Source organism: Vitis vinifera, chromosome 6 (genome assembly GCF_030704535.1).
Source record: "Vitis vinifera cultivar Pinot Noir 40024 chromosome 6, ASM3070453v1".
NCBI lineage: Eukaryota > Viridiplantae > Streptophyta > Magnoliopsida > Vitales > Vitaceae > Vitis > Vitis vinifera.
Window position 1 is genome coordinate 17,053,428 of NC_081810.1, and position 25,750 is coordinate 17,079,177.

General features: G+C 33.6%; 1 protein-coding gene across 9 annotated transcripts; it reads left to right on the forward strand.

Moving 5' to 3' along the window:
* The first annotated feature begins 1,874 nt into the window (after positions 1–1,874).
* LOC100246120 (vacuolar protein sorting-associated protein 26B) lies at positions 1,875–25,594 on the forward strand. 9 transcript variants are annotated; one of them, XM_010653287.3, is made up of 15 exons: positions 1,896–1,982; positions 9,010–9,096; positions 9,178–9,278; positions 9,392–9,495; positions 11,348–11,398; positions 11,519–11,593; positions 12,530–12,604; positions 12,829–12,901; positions 13,707–13,751; positions 13,985–14,096; positions 19,211–19,277; positions 20,372–20,416; positions 20,991–21,046; positions 21,152–21,327; positions 24,976–25,594. In XM_010653287.3, exons 5-15 carry the CDS (start codon positions 11,396–11,398, stop codon positions 25,152–25,154), a joined length of 906 nt encoding a protein of 301 aa, XP_010651589.1. In that variant the 5' UTR covers positions 1,896–1,982; positions 9,010–9,096; positions 9,178–9,278; positions 9,392–9,495; positions 11,348–11,395; the 3' UTR covers positions 25,155–25,594. The 9 variants fall into 9 exon arrangements, with proteins under 9 accessions (XP_010651588.1, XP_010651589.1, XP_010651590.1 ...); XM_010653288.2 differs by having other exon boundaries at positions 9,400–9,495; XM_019220754.2 differs by having other exon boundaries at positions 9,010–9,081.
* Positions 25,595–25,750: the final 156 nt, after the last annotated feature.

Here is a 25,750-nt window from a genome sequence, read left to right on the forward strand (position 1 = left end):
GAAACCGATACGTCTCAGGACCCTCCGAGTCAATGACCAATACCACAACTTTGAACCATGGTGAAGCCCCCTTTTTTGTTTCTTTTCATTTTTTTACAGGTAACCATTTTTTGGTTCATGGAATCAAACCTGAAATCTCCCCATTTAAATCTCCCAGTAACTGATGGACGAAACATGAGGGTATCACCCACGTTACTTTGTGGGAGGGAACCGACAGTACTGGTAGGAGGTGAGCATATCAGTTCACTCTAGGCCCAATCGGAGTAGCTTCCAATCACCTCGTCATTCAAGTACACAGTTTTATCTTCTGTAAGTACCCAAACCAGAAATGAACTTTGTAGGTCAGCATAAACAAAGTAGACACGATAACCGGAAACCTCAAGACCATGATCGAGGAATGTACTTACCATATGAAGCAACTTGGGTCAATTCCCGCGGTAGGGTTTGCTGAGTGAGGAAGAGAAGTAAAACGGAAAGAAGAATGCGAATGGTAGGAGAAACCTTGTGAAACACCATCTTGTGAGGTTGTGGAGAAATTGTTGTTCTTTCCTCGACCTTTAAATTGAGTGTGCTTTGAGTGGGGAAATGGTTTAGAAGAACACCAGTTGATGGTGAATCATCTAGGATTCCACCTACGAGCATCCTTGCACCTTCCCAAGTCAAAGAAATAAAAAAGCAAGAAAATCTCAGCTCTTCTTTCTACAATAAATGAATACAGTACTCTGACAGCAACACACTCAAAAAATGGATTGTCATCGCAGCATCACACTTGACAAAACTCAACTTCTTCGTCATCAAACCCAACAAATAATTCATCACCAATTGTGATTAATCGAAGAAATTTATGTATTACAACACAAGCAAGCACAATGTGAGTTTGATTACGAAATCGATAAGGTGTCATCCTCTTTAATATTGGAAAACATGCTTTTAGGACACCAAATGTTCGCTAATAACATTTCGAAGTCTTGCATGAGCATGATTGAATTTTTCCTTTTTTTCCCTTAGCACGACCATCTTTCTAAAAATTTGATAATCAGTAACTAACATGTTTATATAGTACCATAAATCCTCTAGTATGTGAATAAGCTATATCAACCAAATAATATTTTTCTAAAGAAAACATAAAATCATAAGTTAGATTTTTATTTTTATTTTTAACAAAGAAATTGATTAAAAACACTAAAAATAAATAAGTTTACATGTGTTTACCAGAAGGAGGCATCGGAAATCTCATGATAGGATCATTAACTGTTTCTATTAGAATTCTTGACTCGTGTGTTGTCCCTTCTCATCCAACCACTACATAAGTAAAAATTAAATTAAGATCACATATGACCACGATATTTTGAGGACATTCTCCTCTTCCACAACCCCTATATAGTGTTTGTTTGTTTGTTGGGATATGAACAAAAAATGAGAGTCTCATACATTGCACCACTAGCACCCTGCATATAATATTTAAAATAATTAAATCATTTTTTACTTAATTTAATAAATCAATTTGTGTAATTCTCTTATTAATTAATTTGTATTATTATATTATGATTTTTGCTATATCTTTCCGTATATTGATTTATATTATTCTTTTTATTGATATCTATCATTAATTGATTAATAGTTTCCTTCACTTAATAAACTTTTTTTAGGATTTAAAAAAGTATTATTTCACATTACTTTCTGAATAAATAACCTTATTGAACTTAAATTCGGTTTTTGCAGACATGAACTTATCTTTCACATGGAATGTTGCTCGACACAAATTACCATACTTTTAAAATTATCTTTTATGGAATGATTTGACATGATTGTTTTTTATATGGTATGGGAGATTTTTTATTTATTTTTAAATAAATAATAAAGGCAAACTAATGTCAAATCCGCACATGAATCTCACGTGGGTCATGAAATACTTCTGACAGAGGAACAGCCTCAATTCTCCAAGCAGAACTAAGATTTCATTCTTCCTTCCCAATTTCCAGGTACGTTTCTTTTCCTTTTCACCCACCGTTTGGTTCCCCAGAAAATTCGCCGGAACATGAAATTTTTAATGCCATCGGATTCTAAAACAAATGGACGAACAAGAGATGACTTTACCTTAGCTGACTGATGAAATTAGGCGCATTTGAGCGGAGATCTTTTCTTTTCTTGGATCTCAAATTGATGACACGTCTGGTATTTCCTCGGCTACCAAACAAAGAATTATGATATATTATTCCCTTAGCTTTCACCACAAATTGGAAGTGGACTATTCTGTTAAAGCTATCATGATTCTGAAACTATGCTTTGTCAGCTTCAAATTGGAGGAGATTACGAGCAGTGATTATGTTTTTATTTTGCAGTACAACTTGTCCAGTAGTTTGGGAGAATAGTATTACCATGAAATTGAACTTAGAAATTAGAATTTGCTAATATGTTACATAGTGCCTGTTATCATAACCTACTTTTTCCTACATAAATGGGATATTTTTTTATTATAATTATCATTATATGATTGGATATTAAAAAAATATTTTAAACTTAGATTACATGCCAAATTTCAAATTGTGAAGTTAATCCTATGCCTTTGACTTTTAGAGCTTGTTCTGTATATGCTTGGTTCCATTATTTGTTGCTAATTCTACATTTCGCCAGCATTTTTTGGTGTATGATAATTATATTAGTAACTCCAAGTGTATTAATATTTAGGGAGTGTGGTACAACATCTAGTTGCAATGAATAAGGCATTTTATAAGTTTATCAATTTTTTACCAGTGTGGTTTAAAATCTAATTGCAATAAACAATACACTTATCACTCACCATACATCCCTATAACATGCCATTGGTTGTAATAAACATATGTCAGAAAGATTGCTAGTGTAATTACTGCATCCTTCATTGGAAGGTGGTATCAAATTCACCTAGTTAATGCTAGCTTGATTTGCTGAGCTTATTTAGTATTATCAGTTCTAGCTCATAGAAATTATAGGACTACATGGAAAGTTCTTGTTCATTTCCTTTTTCTTTTTACCCATTAATTATCAAGTTATTAATGTGTGATAATTATATATTCTAATAATTTCTGATCATATTGAGATAGAAGGAAAAGGAGTATCAAATAGTATTTAAACATTGTTGATACTATTCTAAAATTTAGGAATTAGTTGTTTTCTTATTTAGTGTAGAAATAGTTAGGATAATTCAATTTTATTTATTTTATCTTTAAAAGGTCTATTCCTAATTTATAAGAAGTTAGTTGTAGAGTTTGTCAGTTACTATTTTGTGGTTGGAATTCAGTGCACATAGTTGTATATAAATAGACAACTGTATTCCTATTTTTCTTAATGAAAATGATTAGAATTTTTCATTCTTATCTTACATTGCATTCATGGTATCAGAGTTGGTTCTTTCCCAAGATTAGTGACTTGTTTGTAATTTTGTTTCTTCACCAGATTATTGAAGATTATTCCTTTATTTCTTTTCTCTATTTGGGATGATTTAGTTGTTAGGAAGAGACGTTAGGCATAAGTGAAGATGAAGTTTTCAGAGACACCATGAAGTTTGATAAACCAATTCTAGCACAAAGGTTTGGAGACAATTATTCCCAATAGTCATACTAGCTGAATGGACAAAATTTCCTCCAGTGGTATCAGTCTGTGAAGCTTTTTAAGAAAAGGGAAGATAGGTTATTTCACAGGCTTGATACAGCTCCATCAGAAGATGATCCAGGTTTTCCATTGTGGGATTTAGAATATTTCATGATTATGACATGACTGGTGAATTCTATGGAACCTGAGGTTGGACAGACCTTTCTCTTCTTATCAACTACAAATGAATTATGGGATGCAATAAGTGAAACCTACTCGAATTTAGGTAACTTAACACGAGTATATGAGATCAAGACGAAAATTTGAGAGATCAAGCAAAGAGATTAAAGTGTAACCAGCTATTATAGCATCCTAAAAAGCTTGTGGCATGAACTAGACATGTTTATGATCTTGAATGTAGTTGTGCTACTGATAGTGCTCAGTTTACAAAGATGCACAAGAAAGAAAGAGTATTTGAATTTCTTTTTGGTTTGAATAAGGAATTAGATGAAGTTTGTGTACTTGTGCTTAGTACAGATCCTCTTCCTTCTACAAGAGAAGTTTTCTCTTAAGTCTGAAGGGAAGAAAGTAGAAGAACTGTGATGATGCACAAGACAACTAAACCAACTATGGTTTCTGAAAATTGTGCTCTGTGTTTCTACTATGAAAGGTAAGTTGAAATAACAGTTGTTAGCCAAAGGAAGAAGTTTCATGAAAAAGGAAGATGATGTGATTTCTGCAATAAGACTAGGCATACTAGGGAAACCTACTGGAAGCTACATGGTAAACCATCAAATTGGAAAGGGGAAAAACCTGCCAAAAAAAAAAAAGAAAAAGAAAAAACCCAAGGAATGCATGAACTGACAGGAAACTCAAAGTAGTATTGAGCCATCACTATTTAGCAGAGAGCAACTTGGACACTTGTACAAGTAGATGAATCAGTCCTCTCAAAATCCCTCATGTACTTTAGCTCATAAAGGTATTCTTCCTAGAACTAAGTTCTATTTCTTTTTATACACCTTGGAATTTGGATTTTGATTTGGGTGCTTTAAATCATATAACTAGTTTTCAACTTTTCTCATCATATATTCCATGTTTTGGAAATTTAAAGATTAGGATTGCGGATGGTACCTTGTCTCTAGTTGTAGGGGAAGGTTCTATGGTTCTTTCTAAGAATCTTAGTTTAAAACAGTCCTTCGTGTTCCTAATCTTGCATGCAATCTTTTGCCTGCTAGTAAACTAACTAAGGAATCCAATTGCATTGCAAAATTCTCAGATTCTTGCTAGAGAGGTTGATAGACTATACTATTTTGATGATGATTTCCTTGAGTGTAGATAAGCTCAAATTATAAGTAATAGTGAAGTTTCTTTTTCTGCTAGGGATCAGATAATGTTATGGGCCTACGACACTCTAGACTAGGCCATCCAAGTTTTTAATATTTGAGACAAATGTTCCCTTCTTTGTTCAAGAATAGAAATCCTTCATTTTTTTCAATGAGAAAGTAGTCAATAGTCTAAGTGTTTTTATTTTTATTTTTATTCATTTATTTATTTATTTTTAAATCAGAAACAATAATATAGTCTATATTGATAAAAAAAATTCATGTTTCTTTTCAATTGCAACCTTACAAGGAGTCCAAGCCTCTTACTCTTGTTCATAGTGATATATGGGGATCTTCAAGGGCGGCAAATTTAACAGGTACTAGATGATTTATCACATTCATAAATGATAATACTAGGATATATTGGGTGTATTTACTATTTAATGAGAAAAAAACTTAAGGTTGAGAGAATTTTCAAAGAATTTCACAATATGTTTAAAACTCAATTCCAAACCCAAATACAGGTTTTTAGAACTGACAATAGGAAGGACTACTTCAATACAATTCTTAGTCTTTTCTTGAAAAAACAAATCATTTTTCATCAATCCTCATGTATAGAACACCACAACAAAATGGAATCGTTGAGTGTAAGAATAGACATTGATAAGAAGTGACTAGGGCTATTATGTTTAAGATGGGAGTTCTTAATACCTTTGGAGTGGGGCAATCCTTATGGCTTCTTACTTGATAAATGGAATTCCTACTAGGATTTTGAAATTTCAAACCCCATTACAGTTTTTAAAATATTTTCCCCAAACCAAAATTATTCACTATCTCCCATTGAAAGTCTTTGGGTGTATAGCATTTGTTCTTGTTCAAAGACAAAACCATTCCAAACTTAACCCTAGGTTTGTTAAATGTGTATTTCTTGGTTATTCCCCAACTCAAAAAGGATATAAATGTTATGATCTCATTTCTAAAAAGTATTTTGTGAGTATGGATGTTACTTTCTTTGAAAACAAGCCCTACTTATCAAAAATTCTCTTCAAGGGGAGACAATTATGGGAGGAAGATTCTTTTTGGGAAATTTCAGGTTCATTACCCATGCCTATACTAAATTCAAATTTAGGGGGAGAAACACTACTTGAATCATCCATGCCTATACTAAATTCAAATTCAGGTGAAGAAACACTACTTGGACAGCCTTGCATCAAACTTCATGTCTACTTAAGGAGGAAGAGAGATCAAGGTGTGGAAAATCAACCTCTTATAACTCACCAAGCATCACATCCAAGTGTATGTACCCTAGAAGAAATAGGTATTCCAACTACTGTCTCTTCCATCTGTTATTCCAGCTTCTAAATCTCTTTCCTCTCATAATTCTGGTGCAAAAAATACCTCTGGCAATGATCTAAATGTTCTAATTGCTATTAGGAAAGGTACTAGTGTTTGTACTGAACATCCTATTGCTAAACATTTCCATATCATAGACTTTCTCCCACTATGAGGGCAGTTACTACTAATCTATCTAGTGTTGATTCTAAAGGATATAGGGAAGGCTTTGGTTATTCCGAAGTGGAGCAAGTTGATTTGGAAGAAATGAGGTCACTTGAGAATAATGGGACATGGCAACTTGTGGATGCACCAAGAGGGAAGAAACCTGTGGACTATAAATGGTTATACACTATAAATGGATCCACTAAAAGGTACAAAGCAAGGCTAGTTGCAAAAAGCTTCACACAAGCCTGGATTGACTATCAAGAGACATTTGCACCGGTTGTAAATTTGAATACAATAAAAGTTCTCTTGTCCCTTGCAGCCAACTTGAACTAATTTTTGCAGCAATTAGATGACAAAAATGTTTTTCTAAATGGTGAATTAAAGGAAGAAGTTGATATGGCCTTGCCTTTGGGTTTTGAAAGAAGATTTGGAAGTGAAAAAGTGTGTAGGCTGAAGAATCACTCTATAGACTAAAACAATCACCAAGAGTTTAGTTTGATTGATTTGCTAAGTCTATTAGAAGCCACAAGTATTCACAAATCTAGGCAAATCATACTCTCTTCTACAAATCATTCTAGTAATGACAAGCTTTCTATAGTAATAGTGTATGTGGATGATATCATCCTCAGTGGAGATAATCTAGCTAAATTGGAGAGATTGAAAAATTTTATGGCTAAAGGGTTTGAAATCAAGGATCGGGGAACCTTGATGCACTCCTTGGGAATGGAGGTAGCTAGATCAAAGAAAGGTATTTTTCTGTCACAGAGAAAGTATACACTAGATTTGTTCAAAGAAACTTGATTGCTAGGGTGTAAACCAACCTAAACTCTAATTGATCCTACTTGTAAATTAGAGTTACTAAAAGAGAGTAAATGTGTTGACAAAGAACACTATTAGAAGCTAATGGGAAAACCGATATGTCTCTCTCACACTTGGTAGCTTATTTAGTGAGTGTTGTGAGCCAATTTATGCACTCTCTAAATAAAGAACACCTTGAGGCAATCTATCACGTTTTTAAGTACCTAAAAGGGAGTCCAAGAAAAGACTTAATGTTTAGAAGCAACAATAGCCTTCAAATTGAAACCTACACCGATGCTGATTGAGCTGGGAGCGTAATGGATAGGAGATCAATTTCAGGTTACTATTCTTTTGTAGGAGGAAACCTAATGACTTGGAGGAGTAAGAATCAATCTATTGTTGCAAGAAGCAGTGTTGAAGTTGAATTTAGAGTAGCTGCTTTTGGTATCTATGAACTTCTTTAGTTGAAGAAATTGCTTGAAGACCTAAGAATTCCTAGTGAGAAGGCAATAAAGTTGTACTATGATAACAAGGCAACTATTAACATTATTCATAATCCAATTCAACATGATAGGACTAAGGATGTTAAAGTGGACTGTCACTTCATCAAGGAGAAGTCAGAAGCAAGACTGATTTACATGCCTTATGTACCTATTGAAGAATAGTTAGCAAATTTTCTAAGAGGTGGAATAGAATAACCTGGTTGAAGTGTAATGATTATACATCTGTAATGCATTGTATATCCCATAATAGGTCCCATTCTTCTACCCTTTCCCGAGAGTCGATGACTATTCATAACTATTACCTTGACACCAAAGAAGAGTTCAACCCAATGTTTTATTTTTGTCTTAGTTTATCCTAATTTGACATTAGAAGCATATTGATTTTTCCCCAATAACTGAATACTTTTGTCTGTAAATATTGCATATTTGATTCCATCCATAAATCTATTTTCTTCCCTATGAGTTCCAGTCTCAATAAGAATGCTAGTTCTTACTGGTCATATGTTATGATATGAATATACCACACCAATTCATTATGTATAGATGATGAGATTCCATTGATACAAAGCCAATTCCAATAGGCTTAGTGGAGAGTCCCATTGGCATGCATCTAGTAGGAATTGAACCTACGAATTTGTCAATTATGAGTTGGGCGCTTTAACCATTCAACCATGGATGCTTAGCAGGGATCCTCATGCATTGTGATAACCAAATTCCAATTGAAATGAAATCTTTAGGGTAAATCAATGTAATTTAGGAGGAATCAATGAAAGGACATCAATTCAAATCTTGGATTTTCAAATTGAGAGAGATCAAGAATTCTCACTATTTCTTAGATTCATGGACTCAATTCACTTAAATGGGATCTTTCATTCACATTTTTTTCCACCAAGAACATTTTATAAAACTCTTTGAACCTTGTGAATTGCGGGAGAATGTTGAAGATTTATTTAGGAATTAATTTTATTCTAATTAATGCACAAATAGTTAGGATAATTCAATTTTATTTATTTATATTTTAAAAAAAGTTTTTTCCTAGTTTAGAGGATATGTTGTATAGTTTGTTAGTTCCTATTTTGTAGCTAGAATTCAACACACATGTTTGTATATAAATAAGCATTCGTATTCCTTTTTTTTTTTTAATGAAAATAATAAGAATTTATCATTCTTCTTGTAAATTGCATTCACCCTCCCTTCTTATTTAATATTTTGGGGGATGTGCTTAACAAAATGATGATGAAGGATAAAGAGAATGCTTTTTGTTGGAAGCTTCTTCCTTAGAGCATAATTGTCTTTGGTTCTGTGGTCTACAATGACAGGTGGCACCATTTTCTTCTTTGTGGCCAGTGAAAAGCAAAGTTGTAATCTAAGCCTCATTCAATTTTTGGATGGTATCAAGTTCTGAGGTCAACATTGATAAATTCCTTGTCATAAGTTAATTTCAGTCTGCACTATACCAAGAGATTGATGGGAGCGATTTGATGTAGGTCTAATGGGTGGAGGTGGCGTACTTAAGACCTAACTTTTGGGATCCAGCCATGAAAGTTTCTAAGACTATGGGTGGAAGATACTTACTAGTCATTAAGTGGTAGATTCTCTTTAATTCAGTGACACCTAGCTCATCTTTTTTGCTATTACCTTTCCATTGCTCATTAAGGTGACTTTTAGAATTAAGAAAATTACAGAGATTGTTATACTTAGGTTTTCAGGAACCAAGGGGGAGACCATGTGCTGTGTGGGAGTTCACTATGTAGCCTAAGCCTAAGGAAAGCTTGGTAGAGGAGGATCTTTTGCAGCATAATCTGGTACTTCTGCAGGCACATTTTTTGTTGTTTCACCAGCCATATCTTATTGATTATGTCTCTCATATCGATCTAACTCCACTTCACTATTCGTCATGCCCAAGAGAATAGTTTGAAGCCCTTCAAAATGATGTGGTCGCCCTAGGATTAGTCCTAGGAGGCATATTTGTAATCCGTTTTTTTCCTTACTGGAATAGGAAAGACATAGGACAGGAATATTATAAAAAAAACTAAAAGAAATAAACTTTATCTAATATGATAAAAAAAACTAAAATAAATAAAATTTAACAAGAACCACTTCCTAAAATAGAAAGTTAATAAAAGGCCCAACTTAACTGAACTAGCTATGGTAAGTCCCAAGAGAAAGTCTTCCTTGGTGTCTCAAATTAAGATTGGGCCATTAGAACCAATTTTTCCAATTATTTTGCAAGTCCTCAAAGGATATTTCCGAACAATGTTGCCCATCATCAGAAGGATGTGATCCTCTCTTCTTTCTCAATACTTGCTGTTTGGGTTTCAACATAAGCTGAGACCTTAGCTCCTTTGGGGGGCTTGATTCAGGAAACTGAGTTGGCTTTTAGGTACCTTATCCTAGAAGGAGAATCTATGATTGTTTTGTGATGGATCTATTGAGGTGCAAGAGGGCCTCGAGGTAAACTTAGTTATTGGGGGGATTGCCGATTGCTCAAGGATTCTAAGGGTTCTCCTATGTGGGTTTAATGCTCCTACTGAATCATAAAGAGCCATTTAATCTTGTGACTGAATCCAACTTTTAAAGAGATTTTTTCTTTTGGCCAGTGTTTTGGCTGTAATCAGTCTACGCCCAAACCAAAATTGTGATCAGATTTTTTTTCTTGTTCCTTTATCTTTTGTACTTGTTGGAAGTTGACTAAGCTAGTCCTTCAAAAGACGGTGCATATGCTTGTCATTTCCTGCTAGTATTTTACCTTCAGCTTTATCTTTTTATCACTTTTATTTCCTATTAATTATAATTCTCTGTGAATTTTCTCCCCCATACTAGAGTGTTGTCCTTCATCTTTGTCATCAGCTAAATGTTTATTCCAATTTTCTCTTATCAATACAAATTGATTGCACATTTTATCCCAATACAGCCTCAGAAAAATGACAAAAAGTAAACATATTGAAAGCCCATGTGGTTATCCAGAACCTTTTTTTGTTTTCTTCAGCAGTAATTAATTATCATGTAACTATTTGGAAAAAAAAAAAAAAGAATTGATACGATGGGGGAAAATAAAACAACAAATTCTGCTTGGCTGGTGTCATGTTAGCTGTTCTAGATCACTGAACCTTTTTGGTCTCTTGCATTATTTTGTATTCTAATAATAGTATGTTGTCTCAAAAAAGGGAAAACCATGCCTAGCTAAGTCAAAACCTTTGTTGCTACCACTTGTCTATGGAATGAGTAAAAACAATGGATTCACAGACATGTTTTATGTTGGGCTATTAATTTAATCTGAAAGCTTAAGCTGTTAGCTAGTGGTGTGAACATTGTATATCATGCAGCCCCATACCCACATGTAGATAGGCAAATCAGAAACTATGAGTTATAGATAAACAAATGGGAATAAAAAAACAGAGAGACTTGAAATCAAGACCTCAAATAAGCACTCATACCATGTGAAGCTACTAATTTAAGCCAAAAGCTTAAGTTATTAAGTAGTGGGCCAACAATATTTATAGTAGACAAACAGTATAATCCTGAATTCCTTATAATAATCCATCTGTATGTATTATTAGATTTTTCTGTTAAAGAACTTTTATCTGTGCTTATTATTTTGTTCTTGGACACTAATTTGAACCTAGAGGTGAAATCCAAATTTGTTTCTCTTTTTAGGTGCTTCATGCTTGATAAAGCTTTTATACAGAATTTGACAGGAGAATCATGGTAAAGTTTCTCAAGAATTAGCATATCATATTAATATATTTTAGTTCTTTTTACATCAAGCATCTTTTTGAGACTTTCAGATTAAAGACAAAAGCTAATGCTGATGCATTATTGTTTTAGAATTACCTAGTTGGAGCTTTCAAGCCACCATGTAACATTTCAATTTCATTTGCTGATGGAAGGACTCGCAAACAGGTATCTTTCTAACTGATAATCATTTTGCCAATCTCTACTTTTGCCAGTCTTTTAGGTGTCAACTTCCCATACAGAAAAAAGGTGGTTGCTCAGTCCACAAATCACCATGGAATATAGGGTTGGCAAAGGATGTGGATAAGTTTTCACCATTGAAGGAAGAACCTAAGTGTTTTCATAAGCAAACATAAATGTCAACTTTCTCTTTGCAAAGTTTTTATTGATATATTCAGTCCCCAACTTGGTTTGTGGGCATCCATGGAAAGAACCTACATTTTAAGGTCTAACAATTGGGAACTTTTAGGTTAATTCCCCAATGCTTATTGACCAGTTCAGAAGAAATTTACTTTTCATTGTTTGGCCTTGTAGGAGCAGAATTTAATCTTTGTTATGATGCCTTTTTTTTTTTCGAATTTTTATTTCAAATGTTTTCTTTTCTTATTTTATTTTGATTCAGGGAAACCTTTTGTTCTTTCAGCATATCTAGAAAGCCATTGAACCTTCTTCTGAATTCTGAATTCTTTTAAATTTCCTTTCGTTTGCTTATCAACCTTTCAACATTAGAACAATTCCCTAAAGTTTTTATGTACCATTGCATGAAAGTATGTGTTTGACTAATTAGGTGGGTTGGGTCCAAACTTCCCCTTGTAAAACCAGACCTGTTTCTAGTTGGGTTGAGGTTGAGGATTGCTTTATTTTATTGTTTGTGTGTTCCTTTTCTGTTTCATTTTTTGCAATGTATTTTTAGTGCTCCTTATATATTTCCTGGTCTGCTGAGTTGCACCCTCTTCAATAAGCATCTGTTTTTATGACATAATTGTTTATACTTACCTATTAAATACATAATATATATGGCCACTTTGTAAGGTTTAATCCGTCAGCCCACAGACAAAGCCAATTATTTTCTTCCGACTCCTATTTCTGTTTGTATTCTGATAGGTTCCATTGAAGAAGGAAAATGGTCAAACAGTAAAGGTTCCTCTCTTCCAAAGTCAAGAGAATATTGTGGGCGAGGTACTTTGCGGTGCTATTGATATTTATCCTTTTCAAGCTTATGAACCATTGTCAAAGTGTCTTCCAAAGTCATGAACTGTGAAAAGGGGGTACTTCTTGTGTACGTATTATTTTAGGAACTGTAGAAGCGAAGAAGGATGACCCTTATTGTTGTTAAATACAGGTTATAAAAAACCAATACAAGGGAAGAAGGTTGAATACTTACTTTCTGTTGTTATGTACAGGTTGTCATAGAACCAACACAAGGAAAGAAGGTTGAACATACTGGTGTGAAAATTGAGCTCCTTGGTCAGATAGGTGTGCTCCATTTTGCTTTCTAGTATTTCATGGTACCTGACTGTTAGAACAAAATTTTTATAATGACTACAATTATCTGTGAGGTTTCTGTGTTTAATAAATAGAAAAATCCTAACATGAATACAAGTAAAACTAAGTTGTGAAAAGACAGCTGCAATTAGTTTTGTTGGTGTACAGGCCAAAAATGCATTTTGAAGCTATGCTAGTAACTTAAGAGCAAACCAATTCAACTGCATTACACATCTCAAGGGGATAAAAGCCCCCAACAAAGGATACAAAATGTTTAGCCCTTCACTTGGCAAAATGATTGACTTCATGATTAGCAACACCAGCAAAAGAATATATCAAGTCAATCATAAACTCATCTGAATTGGGTGAAACAGATCAAATTATAAATCAATCAGAAAATTGATAAAAACCTGTTTTTTTCTCTCTTCTTAGTCTCAAATAGCTATGCAAAAGGCAAACAAAAAAAAAATTCAACAAATTTATCTCTTTCAATGTGGCAGTATCTACTAAAGATAATTGAAGAAGGAAAACAAGAAATCAATTAAAGATCTATATCAGTCGTGTCTAAAGCAAAATAAACATGTCTAACAAGAATCTCACATGCACGCCATTGTTATGCCTCATCAATACAGGTAGATTGGGTGAAGTTGAAGTGTCCGGGTGCCACAGTTCCCTTGTTGTATAGTTCTTTTGTTAAGTTAGTTGATCATCTGTTCAAGTTGGACATAAGAGTTGCATGCATCTCTCATATTGTATAGAATTGTTTTGGCTATAATGTCTCAATTCCTCTTTGCAGAAATGTACTTTGACAGGGGCAACTTTTATGATTTCAGCTCTCTGGGTAAGTATATCTAAGCACATAATTTCTTGAAACAGATGACCAATAAATTTCTATATATGCTGTCAAGTCATTTGGTGAAGCAACAAATTTAATTTATTTATCTTTTCTTGTCTATCCAGATTCCTTTTAGATGTTATTTGTTTAGCTCCACTGGTGGCCATTTCTTCATTGATTAATGATAGCTAGCTGATTGTTTCAAATAATCCCTAATGCTATTGATATGTTTTGTGTAGTGCGTGAGCTTGACGTTCCTGGTGAATTATATGAAACAAAGACATATCCTTTTGAATTTTCGACTGTTGAGATGCCATATGAGTCATACAATGGAATCAACGTAAGGCTTAGGTAGGTGATCCCTCTTAAGCTGTTTAGTGATTTTTTATTAAATAGGACATGGTAAAATATTCTTGAGAATGAGATGTCTAACTCCAATTTTTTTCTGAACAAGTTTTTATGACATCCTTCAGGCTGATTATTTGTCTTAGGTGCTTGCCTTAATTCTGTTTATTATCTTCATTTGATTGGATTGTGAATTTAAAATCGAAAGTAATTTGTGTCTTAATTTTGTCATTTCTTATTGGCAATCTTCATGGTTTTCTTACACCTTATTGGATGGCCATGGCAATGGAAATCCCAATTCTTTCAAAGGTCCTTTCTAGTGTTATACTCTATACTTGTTGATAAAGATGCTTGGATATGAGAGATGTGGGAGCAAGTTGGGCAAGGGAGTCGTTGAAATCCTCACTTTCACAGACAATGTCATAATTGCGAATTGTAAGGAGTGAAGGCCTTTTTTCAAAAACCACAATCGCTTTCAATTAGAAGGGATGAAGAGGATGGACTAGCTTGGAAGGAATCCATGTGTAGCACATTCTGTGTTAAATCTTTCTACAACTCATTAACCTGGGGAAGAAGTGAGCCTTTCCCTGCATACATGGTGTGGACCCCTTGAATTTCTACAAAGGCAAGTTTCTTTGCTTGGGAAGCTGTATGGGAAAGGATTTTAATGCTTGGTCAACTCAAAAGAAGGGGATGGACTCTACTGAACAGCTGCTACATGTACAAAAGGGAAAGAGGAGTTAGTTGATCATCTGCTCCTTCACTATCCCAAAACCATAATTTTATGGCAGCAGGTCTTTTCTCTTTTTGGAGTGGCCTGCGTAATGCATTCTTTAGTAAGGGGAAACCTACTTAGTTCACACCACTATTTTGTGGGAAGAAGCAGAAGAAATCTTAGAAGGCCACTCGTTTGAGTCTTTTTTGGACATTATGGATGAAAAGAAATAGGAGGTTATATGAAGATACTGAATAGTGGGTTCAAGCAATCAAATCTTCCTTTGTATGTACTTCTTTGGATTGGGTTACAGTGTACATAGAGGACAATTCCTTAACCATAATAAGCTTTGTAGATTGGTTGAGCTCAAAGTAGTTGGAGAGAGTTTTCTTTTTTGTTTTTTTTCTCTTCCTTTCTACTTGTTAGTTTGTGTGTACTCTGGTGCCTCCTTTTTCGGGTGCTTTTAATGCATATTATTCTTTTGTTTATCAGAAAAAAAACAAAAAAACAAAAAAGAAAACAAAAGGAAATCCTAATTTTATCTGAATGCCACATTTGATGAGAACAGAATGAAATAAAAGAAGGCAAGACGAGCAAGAATTTGGGATAGCACGTTTCAGAAACGAATTCAGCCCTCAAGAACAGAAAGCACAGGTTGATGAACTCATTAGACAAGCCGAGAACACAGACAGTTACCCAAGATTCGGGCTAGAGCTGTGCACAAGTAGGAACTTATCACTAGGGGGAGGAAGAATAGTATTTCATTGCTACAAATATGGATTATTGAAAAGAATAAGACATGTATTTGGATCTTTCCCTTCAACTCCACAATATTGTAAAGGGGAATTGCACGTAAGAAAAGGGATAATCTTCATGGACTGGCTTCCACCAATCGAAGTTTCACGCATTTCAGATGGTGGTAAAGTGAGACCACATAAAGAGCTCGACAAGGGGGTGGCGGTCAACCAAACCATCCACTCTCGAAATTCATATTGATCAATCGATCTCCGCGTCCTGCCAGTTCGCTAAGTAGACTCACTCTACCAGGGGGCAACAAAGGCTGGAACTATTCAGCAATAGGAAATGGCGCGGGCACTGCCACTAAGACTGAATGAATGCGGGCAAAAGCTATTAGGGTTTCCAAATGCATCGTATTGCTTTTAGGAGTGATGTCAATATCTGGTATCTATTATGTCTTGAAGAGATGGAATTCCTTCAAATGTTATCCCTTTTAGGAAAGATGGTATTCTCATTTCCATGTTGATAAGGGAAAAAAAGATGTAGGTGGAGTGGTTTGATGGTCATGTGCTCGAGTTGATGATCACCTCTAAAAAAATATTTTGATCTTTTTGGTGATGGTTCTGGTCCTGATTCTTAGTCAATTCCATGCTTATCTAAATGGAATGGAAATCTTTATATCACATTCTTTTGATCCCAATTTTCATTCCAGATTCCATTCCTAGAACCTATTTTTGGCTCAAGTCATTAGTCTCAAACCACCTATGATCTACAACCATCCTTGAGAAATCATTCTCTCAACAAAGCACTGGATCTTCTTTCATCCAAACATATTCATTTGATTTCTTCATAGGTTTAATACCAAATTGGTGTTAAATTTGAGGGGATTTGTTGTCCAAGTGGGGGAACATTAAAAAAAAAAAAAATCATCTAATTAGATGGGATATGGTATGTTGATCAAGGGCTCAAGGCAAATTCAGCTTTGAGGGTTTCTATGTGACAGAGTCTTTGTTAGCGAGTGTTTGTGGAGATTCCTAGGGAGCAATACCTCTCTTGGGCTTTCTGTAATCAAAGTAAAATACAGGCTACAAAATAACAGATGAATGCAAATTCTGGTTTGAAATTTGTTGGAGTGTATGATATACATGGTAGATCCAAATCCTATGAGCTTAAGCTTTTAGGAAAATTGGTAATTCAACATGGTATCAAAGCCTTACTAGAGTATATTTATATCTCCAATTTATCAAGTAAGCCTAAAAGAGGCTGATTGTGGTTATTTGCCAATGGGCCTGTGTGTGTCTCTCCATGTATGGGTATGGAACTACATATGAGGGATTGTGTTAGAGTGCATGATATATATAGTGAGCCCAAATCCTACAAGCTTAAGTTTTTAGGAAAATTGGTAGTTCCACAAAATTCATGCTATTATCTATGGAAATCCATTTTTTCAAGGTTATTACAACTCTATTCATCATGTTAGATTCTTTGGAGAAGCTTATCTTTGTTGGAGAGATCAAACATTTCACTTTTCTTAGCTCATGTTTCCTATCTATATTCCTCCTCTATTAACTGCCCCTGTGGAACTTTGGCTTTCAAAGCAACATCAACAACCATGAGAATGATCTTACTTCGCCCCTGTTACCCTTGGAAGACATCTTATCTAGATCTTATTTGGATGAGGCCTTGGTCCCTTGAAATGGTGGGTTTACATTCCTCATAATCCATCTTTCTCTTCTGATCCTGGAAGGCAATCTTGATAGCTTTTTAATAGATTTGAAATTCCTTGAAAGTCCAAGCTTTTGTTGGGTTAGTAGCACATGAGATCTGGAGAGCTTGCATTGCCATTTATCCTGATAAATGTCTTCGCTGTTGAGAGAAGGGGAAGATGTCTGGCTGCCTCTTTTCTCAATGGTGTATTGCTTGTGAGCTTCAGTAGTAATTTTTCTGTCTGGGATTGATTGGGTGGTCTCAAAAGACTTTCCAGCTTGTAGTTATTTTCTTTTAATGCTTTTTTTCTGGAGATGCAGAATTGATGGAATTGTAATATGCACTCTTTAGTGATTTGGGTTAATGGAAGGCAAAAAATGGTCAATGAGATGTGGAACAAAATCAGAATCAGATTTTGTGGTCTCTTTTTTCTCTCTGTTCTATTTCTTCGTTTTCTCTATTTCCTTTTCCTATCTAGCAAACAAGTTGGTGACACTGGATTCAAACCAAAAGAGATTGCAAAACAGAGGAAGTAACAAATCTTTTCACCTGTTGACATCAGATTTGCTAATGCTAGTGTTAATGATCACAAACCCATGCTCTGGCCTGTTGCACTGTTCATTGGAAGATCTGAATTTTGTAGAATATTTTTAATGCTTCTTCAAGGTCTATTTCCTAATTTCTTGTGATTTCTGGAAAAAGTGGCTTCTTTAACCTCATTGTAGATTTTTAACTTCTGATTTATTGAACAACATTATAATGTTCAATTTTTGATGCAGAGTGTTTAAGAATTGGTTTAGGCCTGGATGGAGCTAATGTTTAATTGGCAATGGAGCAATTGGGTTGTGGTTGTGTGCATATTTTCTTTTAACAGGTCTTTTGGCCTTGAATTATTTTTTTCTCCAGAAGCCTCTAATAGGTTATGATAGAACTTATTTTTTGGACTGAGTTCCCTTATTTGTATTCTAGTTGGGTGTGTGGATGCTGACTCTTGGAAAAAAAAACATGCATCTTCCATTACTTGCTCTGGACCTCACATCTTATTGCTGATAGCTCAAGCTCAGTCCATGTTAGTTCAGGCAATTCTAATTCTTAGTTGGCTATAAGGTTCAATGGGACCAATCACCATCTGATGCAGATTTCCCTATGAATCCAATCAAGCTTATGGTCCCCTGGTACACTGGCTCGGCCTTGATCCCATCACATCTCCTAAGGTAACAACAAAACCTCCCTCCAGTCCAATAAGATCATACTGATGGGAACACCTGAGAAGTCTTCAGTAATCAACATTCAGGAATATGAAAAGTAGTGAAGAATACCCAATAAAAAAAATAAAAAAATCAATATCCATAGGAAAGGAATAGGAGTATATTCAAAAGAGACAAGCTACTAATTTTGAAATTGAAGAATTGTTTCTTAGATCATTTCTTATATGGGTGTCATGGTTTTCTTTTTTGTTTTTTGTTTTTTTGTAACTTGAGTCAGGGTGGCGCTTGACTGCTTGGTTGTATCTTGCAGTTTTTGTCTTCCTTTTCCTTATCAACATCCATGTGTGCTGTGCTCTGTGTGTTCACTTTAATTATACCCCTTGGTGTCTTGTAATGAATTTTTTTTTCTCAAAATAATAAAGAAAGATAATCATACATCAAACTATTTTACCATGGTATAAATCTTGTTGAGTGCATTTGAAGCTGAACTTGTCAACATGAACGCTTCTTGATTATTCAAATATAACCATTATGATGTATTAATATTTTATCCTGTTCTTTTTGTGAATGTTTGTCCTTGCTTTATTTTGTAGTCTTAATTTTAATGTTTTTGACTGCTAAATGATTACAAAATCATGAAGTTGTAATTGTTGCATTGAATTTGAAACCATCATGAATTGCAAAAGAAGGGGGGGGGGGGAAGGAAGTAATAGAACTGGGAGCTGAATTAAGCTTTTGTTGCAACCTTGCAGGTATATTTTAAAAGTGACAGTTGGTCGTAACTTTGTGAGCAATATAGTGGAGTACCAGGACTTTGTGGTAATCCATTTTTTTAGTCTGTGAGCTTACTGAGATTTTGTGCTATCATAATTGAGTTCATTATACCAAATGGCTAGTGTATTCCAAGTCTACCATCTTGGCTTATTCCTTTTTCACTTTCCTGTTTTTAATATCCAATTGACTGTTTAAACGCTACAGAAGTGCTTTTAGATGTTAGCTCCAGGTCCATGCAATGGCTCTTCTAGCACTTTTTATAATCTTTCTTTCTTTTTCTTCATATGAAATTTATAGGCCTGGAAGGAAGGAGCTAATGCAACAGAATTTTGTTATTGAGTGAAAAACAAGTAATTTTTGTGCAGTTTGTAAATGGAAAAAAGAGTTTATTTGTACCACTAATATCTATTGTACTAAGGTTACAGTCTGAAATGTTTCACATTGAGTAGACAGTTATGGTGCCTCAGACACCATAATTTCATTATTTATTCAGTATATACACAAATACTTAACAAAGCCTTGATCCCTACCACTTGGAATCAGCTATCCATGAACACTAGATGAATCTATATGCTTTACATTGTTCATACGTATCACAACCCTCCTTTATCTTGGCTTAGAATAGGCTGTGTAAATATAAGACATTAGACAAAAATAAGTGGAGTTTTTTTGGTACTTGTAAATAAATTTTAAATGAATAAGGGGCCTAAACATATGTGTGTCCTTTTGTGTTTATGTAATTATTTTAGATGCATTAATATAGTTTCTGACTCTATTTATATACACATATAATTTAAAGTCATTAAGATAAACAATCAAGAAAGATAAGAGCTATTGTAACTGATTGTGGGTATTAGTTTCACTAGTTATGTTTCTGTTTTTTAGTCCTAGGATGAACTCAACTGCTCCATATTAATTTAGGAAATCTTTCAGCAACATGGATAGATGCAATATCATATCTGTCTATTTTGCTGTTGATAATTTAAAAGTTCTCATATCTGATATTTAAGTATATAAATATAAGGGTGTTGCAGAACAGTTTGAAATTCGAATATTTGTCAGTGTGTAGATATATAGAGTGGCATACAACAGTTGAAAAGACCTTTAAGTATTTTATTGTTGTCAATATTCTGCATCAGGTTCACAACTACACTCCACTGCCATCAATTAATAACAGCATTAAGGTCAGTAACAATATGTTTTATCTCCATATTTTGGTTTCTTGCTATTGTACCTTTATTTGTCATTAGACCGCCCTTTATAGTGGCAATTTCTATTTTCCTGGTACCATATCATTTTATTTCAAATTTCCAGTTAGAAATTACCATCTGCACTAGACAAAATCGCAAGCACATTAGTTGTCTTGCATATCTACTCATTCTGTGTTCAATACTTAGTTTTTTGCTGCATTTCATTGTATCCATCTCCTTGGTTAACCTTATAACTGCATCTGTCCTAAGTATGCACTGTAGCCTTTGATATGGCTGTTTCCTGTTCAGATCGATTTTGTTATAGTGATACTGTTGATAACTCTTTGGAGACTCAGAACAAAATCACCATATTAACATCTGTGATATGAACCAGAAATCTTGAGTAGGTTTCAGCCAATGAGTCCAGTTGTCATGTCATATATTCCAGTTGTTCCCTTTTTAAGTTCATGGTTTTTTGCCTTCCTGTACTCCACAGGCAAATAGACACTAATTGTCCAATTCATTTTCTTTATTGATCACATGTCCTCACATTGATGTGTTATGTTAGATGGAAGTTGGAATTGAGGATTGTCTACACATTGAATTCGAATACAGTAAAAGCAAGTAAGTCTAAATGAAGCTCATGCTGGTATGGGCCAGTTTTTGAAAGATCCTTGTGTCCTTTGGGGCAAGTTCTCTTTATTTCCTTAATGAAGTCTAAATTTTTAGGTATCACCTGAAGGATGTTATCATTGGAAAAATTTATTTTCTTCTTGTGAGAATCAAGATGAAAAACATGGAGCTTGAGATTAGGCGTCGAGAGTCAACAGGATCAGGGCCTAATACTTATGTTGAGACTGAGACCCTCGCAAAATTTGAAGTGATGGACGGTGCTCCTGTCAGAGGTACGCAATCCCATTCATGTGTATCACAGATACACCATATTATTGCTGCTTTCTAATTCATTATTGGAAAATGAGTCTGTCATACAGTAGTGATGTTTCCATGTCAGAGTTTCTTTACAATTATTTGCTTGGATAGATCTTGCATGTTGAAGTCCCATCTTTATGGCCTGTGTTGGCTGTGTGCTTTCTGCTGTAGTGTTGTTCTATGGCACCCATACTACTAGCTTTATTCAAATTATTTCTTTGTTTTTTTATTCCCCTGGCACTTTGTTTCTTTGGTAATCACTTCTCTCATACTAGATCTACTCATGGGATGGAAGGAAAGAGTTACCATCCCTCTTAAAGAATAGTAAAAGAATAAAATGGAAATTATATTGGATCACTTTAGTTGGCAGGGTGGGGGTGGTATGGGGGTATGGTTGTGTGCATGTGGGCAGACAGAGTTAATTTACCAGTCTGTTTATGGGGACATGCATTACTTGCTTCCATGAGCGTCTCTACTTTGTGACCTATCTTATGCACTTCACCTATGAGTCTCATCCATTCAGCAGTGAGTATATCATGTTTTACATTAAAATGGCTCTATGCAAACAGGAATATTTTATTTATTTTTTTATTTTTTTATTTTTATTTTTGGTGTTTCCCCTTTATTTCTGTTTTCATCTCTTTTTGCCTAGGTTTCATTCTTTTACATGAAAATGGCTCTATGCAAACAAGAACCTTTTTTTTTCACTTTTTGGGGTTGTTTTCCACTTATTATTTTTAGTTTTGTTTCTTTTTGCTTATGCTTCACTCTTATGTCATTTTAGACTATAATGCAAAGATCTGATTGGTGTAGTCCCATAGATTTCAATTTTTACATGTTCCACTGGTAGCATGTTCTTTAAGTTGGATTTTCCCCGTTAGGACATGGCTTAATGGTAAAGGCGAATGTGGGCATGGGTGGAAGAGGCGCATGGTCTTGGGTTCGATTCCTACCACCAAGAACCCTTGGATTATCCAGTGTTGGCTGTGGTAGGCTGGTCAATCACCCTGGGATTTGGTAACCATGGGTGGGGCCAAAGGATCTTGCCATGGTGGGGTTCTTTGGTTATCAAAAAAGGGAAAAAAAATAATAATATATATATATATATATATATATATAGGGTTTGGTTGACACTTGACCATATTTTTTTATACTTGTTTTAAAAAATTATTTTTAAGTTAAAAAACAAAAAATAGCTTTTTAGTATTTTATAAACATAAGGGTGTTCAGTAGGTTATTTTTAGAAATGATTTTTTTTTTCTTTTTATAAAAACATTGTAATTTCAATTTATATACTATTAATCAAAATTTAATTCAAGTCTTAAATGAAAATAGCCTTGTAATTAAAATAAATTAAAAAATAAATATTGTTTAGTAAAATTTGAATAATAATATTATAATGAAATCATAAATTATATGTTTTTATTAAAAAAAATATAGTATTTTAGTATATGTTATAAAAATATGGATATTAACATTTTCACAAAAGCATAATTGATTTTTTTCTTAAAAATAAATAATAATTGTTAATAATATTTTATTTAAAATGAATCTAAAAAAAATGGTATTAAGGAATTTAAATATTAATTATGTCTCACTTAACTTAGAATCTATTTACCCAATTAGAAAATTCCAAAAATATAGTTGTGTATAGGACAAATGGTAAAGTCATAACTCATAATATATCTATTTTGATCTATTATTTTTGTAGTGATTAGACCTATTTTTTAAGTTCCAAATTAATTTTTAAAATTATTGAACTTGTTAATAAATTCATCCAAAGTGTCGCTTGATTTGAAATTTATTTTTTAGTGAGAAAATTTATAAAAATATAATTATATGTAGGAAAGCAATGATAAAGTCTTTGTGGATCAATTTTTATCCATAAATTTTGGTATTAGTTGGGTCAATATTTGAGTTTCAAATTATTTTTAAAAGGTACTAGACTTGTTAATAAATCCAACGTATTAAGTCTTGTTTGTTTTGGAGTTTATTTACCTAGTGAAAAATTTTACAAAAGTATGATTATATAAAGAGAAGAAACTAACCAAGTCATTCAAAATAAATTTTGGTTTCTAATGTTATTGCGTTCTATGACTTTCTAGTACTATTAAATTAGTTTTTGAGTTTCAAATGATTTTTTAAAATTAATAAATTTTATGTATCAAGTATAGTTTGATTTCAAATTTATTTGTTTAATGAAAAATTTTAGAAAAGTTAAAGGAAATTTTAAAAAAAAAAAACGCATGTAATTCAAAGGAAGATTATATTTAAAGATTTTCAGTATTGGTATTAGATTGTAGAAATAATGATATTATGTTCAATTTTATTTGTTTTCATATTTTAAATTTTTTTTTTTTTTTTATGTTTTCCTTTTGTTTTTAGAAACAGGTGAAAATAACTTCCGCTTGTTCTCTAAAAATTATTCTCTATTTCATTTTATTTTTAAAAACTAGAAATAGAACAACTGCCAAACAATGCTATGAATTTTTTAAAAACAACTTTCTATTTTTTTTAAAAAAAACTATTTTTTAATCACATTGCCAAACAAGCTCATATATTTTCTTTAAAGTTGGATCGTGCAGAACTATTTGTTGGCTTAAATTTTGGTAATTTTTCTTTTTTATAAAATCCAAAAATTTAAAGTTATGGAGAGAGAAAAAAAATGGAAGGAAAAAGGAAACCTTATTAGTGAATGTGGAAAGAGTAGTTTCCTTCCTCAAACAAATTTCAAAATGGTGAAAAATAAAACATTTACCATGAAGTTCTAGCTGAGAAGACAATCATACACATTCAATGTATTTTCCTTGTCTGATTAATTTTGATTTGTGACTGCGTTTATGTTAAGCATGTACCAATGTGAATATGCAGATGATATGCTGATCTTTATTAACCTTCTCCACATTTAGTAGCTTCCTAAAGGATTACAATCTTTGATCACATTCAAAGCTTTCCTTTTCTTTTCTCTTTTTTTCTGAAGAATTGAACATTAATATTCAACAAACAAAAACCATACTAGGTTTGGAAGTCTTGAATTGTTGGTATATGATACATCTATGTGTGCATATGCGTACATAATGTGCGAACACTTGTATATTTGTTGCATATGCACACTTGTATATCTGTTACAAATTTGAGTTTAGTATAAACTTTAATTCCTCTACTTTCTGTGTAAAAATAAGAGAGCAGTTTTCATTTTGTAACAAGTAAATTTATTTTGTTTGATTTTTTTTTTCCGGCTAAACTTTATTATGAAATCATTCTTTTTCTAGCCTTAAAGGCTGTATTTTCTTTTTTCTTTTTTTTTTCTCCAGGGAATTAAGAAAATACAGCCTAGTCATTCGCATCTGAATTTTCCTTTTGATTTTCCCCTTGTACCATACCCGAATCTTTATTAGCCGGCAGTTCAACTCATGCTTTACAGATTAAGTAGCTCTAATGTCTTACTTTGGGCTTTGCCGTTTAGAATTTTCTATATGCTTTTCCTGAAGTAGACACAAAAATTTGATGAAATTAGATGGTATATCTCATTAGTACCAATATTTGTTCCTCTTGGATTGTGCTTGATGATGGGTCCATTTAGATGAAATTATCTCAGCTCCAACAATTTTTTGCCCTTACAGGAGAATCAATTCCAATCAGGCTGTTCCTGAGTCCTTATGAATTGACCCCAACATATCGCAACATCAACAACAAGTTCAGTGTGAAGTACTTTTTGAATCTTGTTCTAGTGGATGATGAGGATCGTCGGTATTTCAAGCAGCAAGAAATCACAGTATACCGCCTTCTTGAAACCTCTTGATTCTGCATTCAGTTCCGAGGAGCTCAAACATATTCCCATGAGAAGAAAGGATCAGTATGCACCTTAACTGACAACTGCAGTGGCATACTCTGTTGGATCCTTTCCTGTATTCACATGATCTATAAGGGATTTAGTTCTGTTGTCCAAACCAACAGTGCTTACATTGGCCAGCCTCCTTTTATCAAAAGGGCATGCTATGTTGCAGTGCTTGTTGGACTATCTGTTTCGTCTTTTACCTAGGGCTTGTTCAGTACTTGGAAACGGAAATTTAAAGTGGGATTTGAGATTTTTTTTTTTTTCCTTTTTTCATGACTGAGTTCTTGAAGCTTATTCTTTTAAACAAATTATATCATACAAATGGTCAATTGTGAATCGTCTTGATGTATGTGGAATATTTGACCGTCAATTATCAAATGTTATGACGTTCATTTTCTGCAGTAGGAATGGTCCGTTGTGAGTCTTGTGACCTATTTAGATAGATGCTTCCTGAGTTACTTTTCTTCGTTTGTTTGGTTGCTGAGAAACTTACAGGGAAAAAAAAAGAATGGTAAAGGAGAAAACAATATTTTGAACCCTATGCTTCATATGGTTTTGCT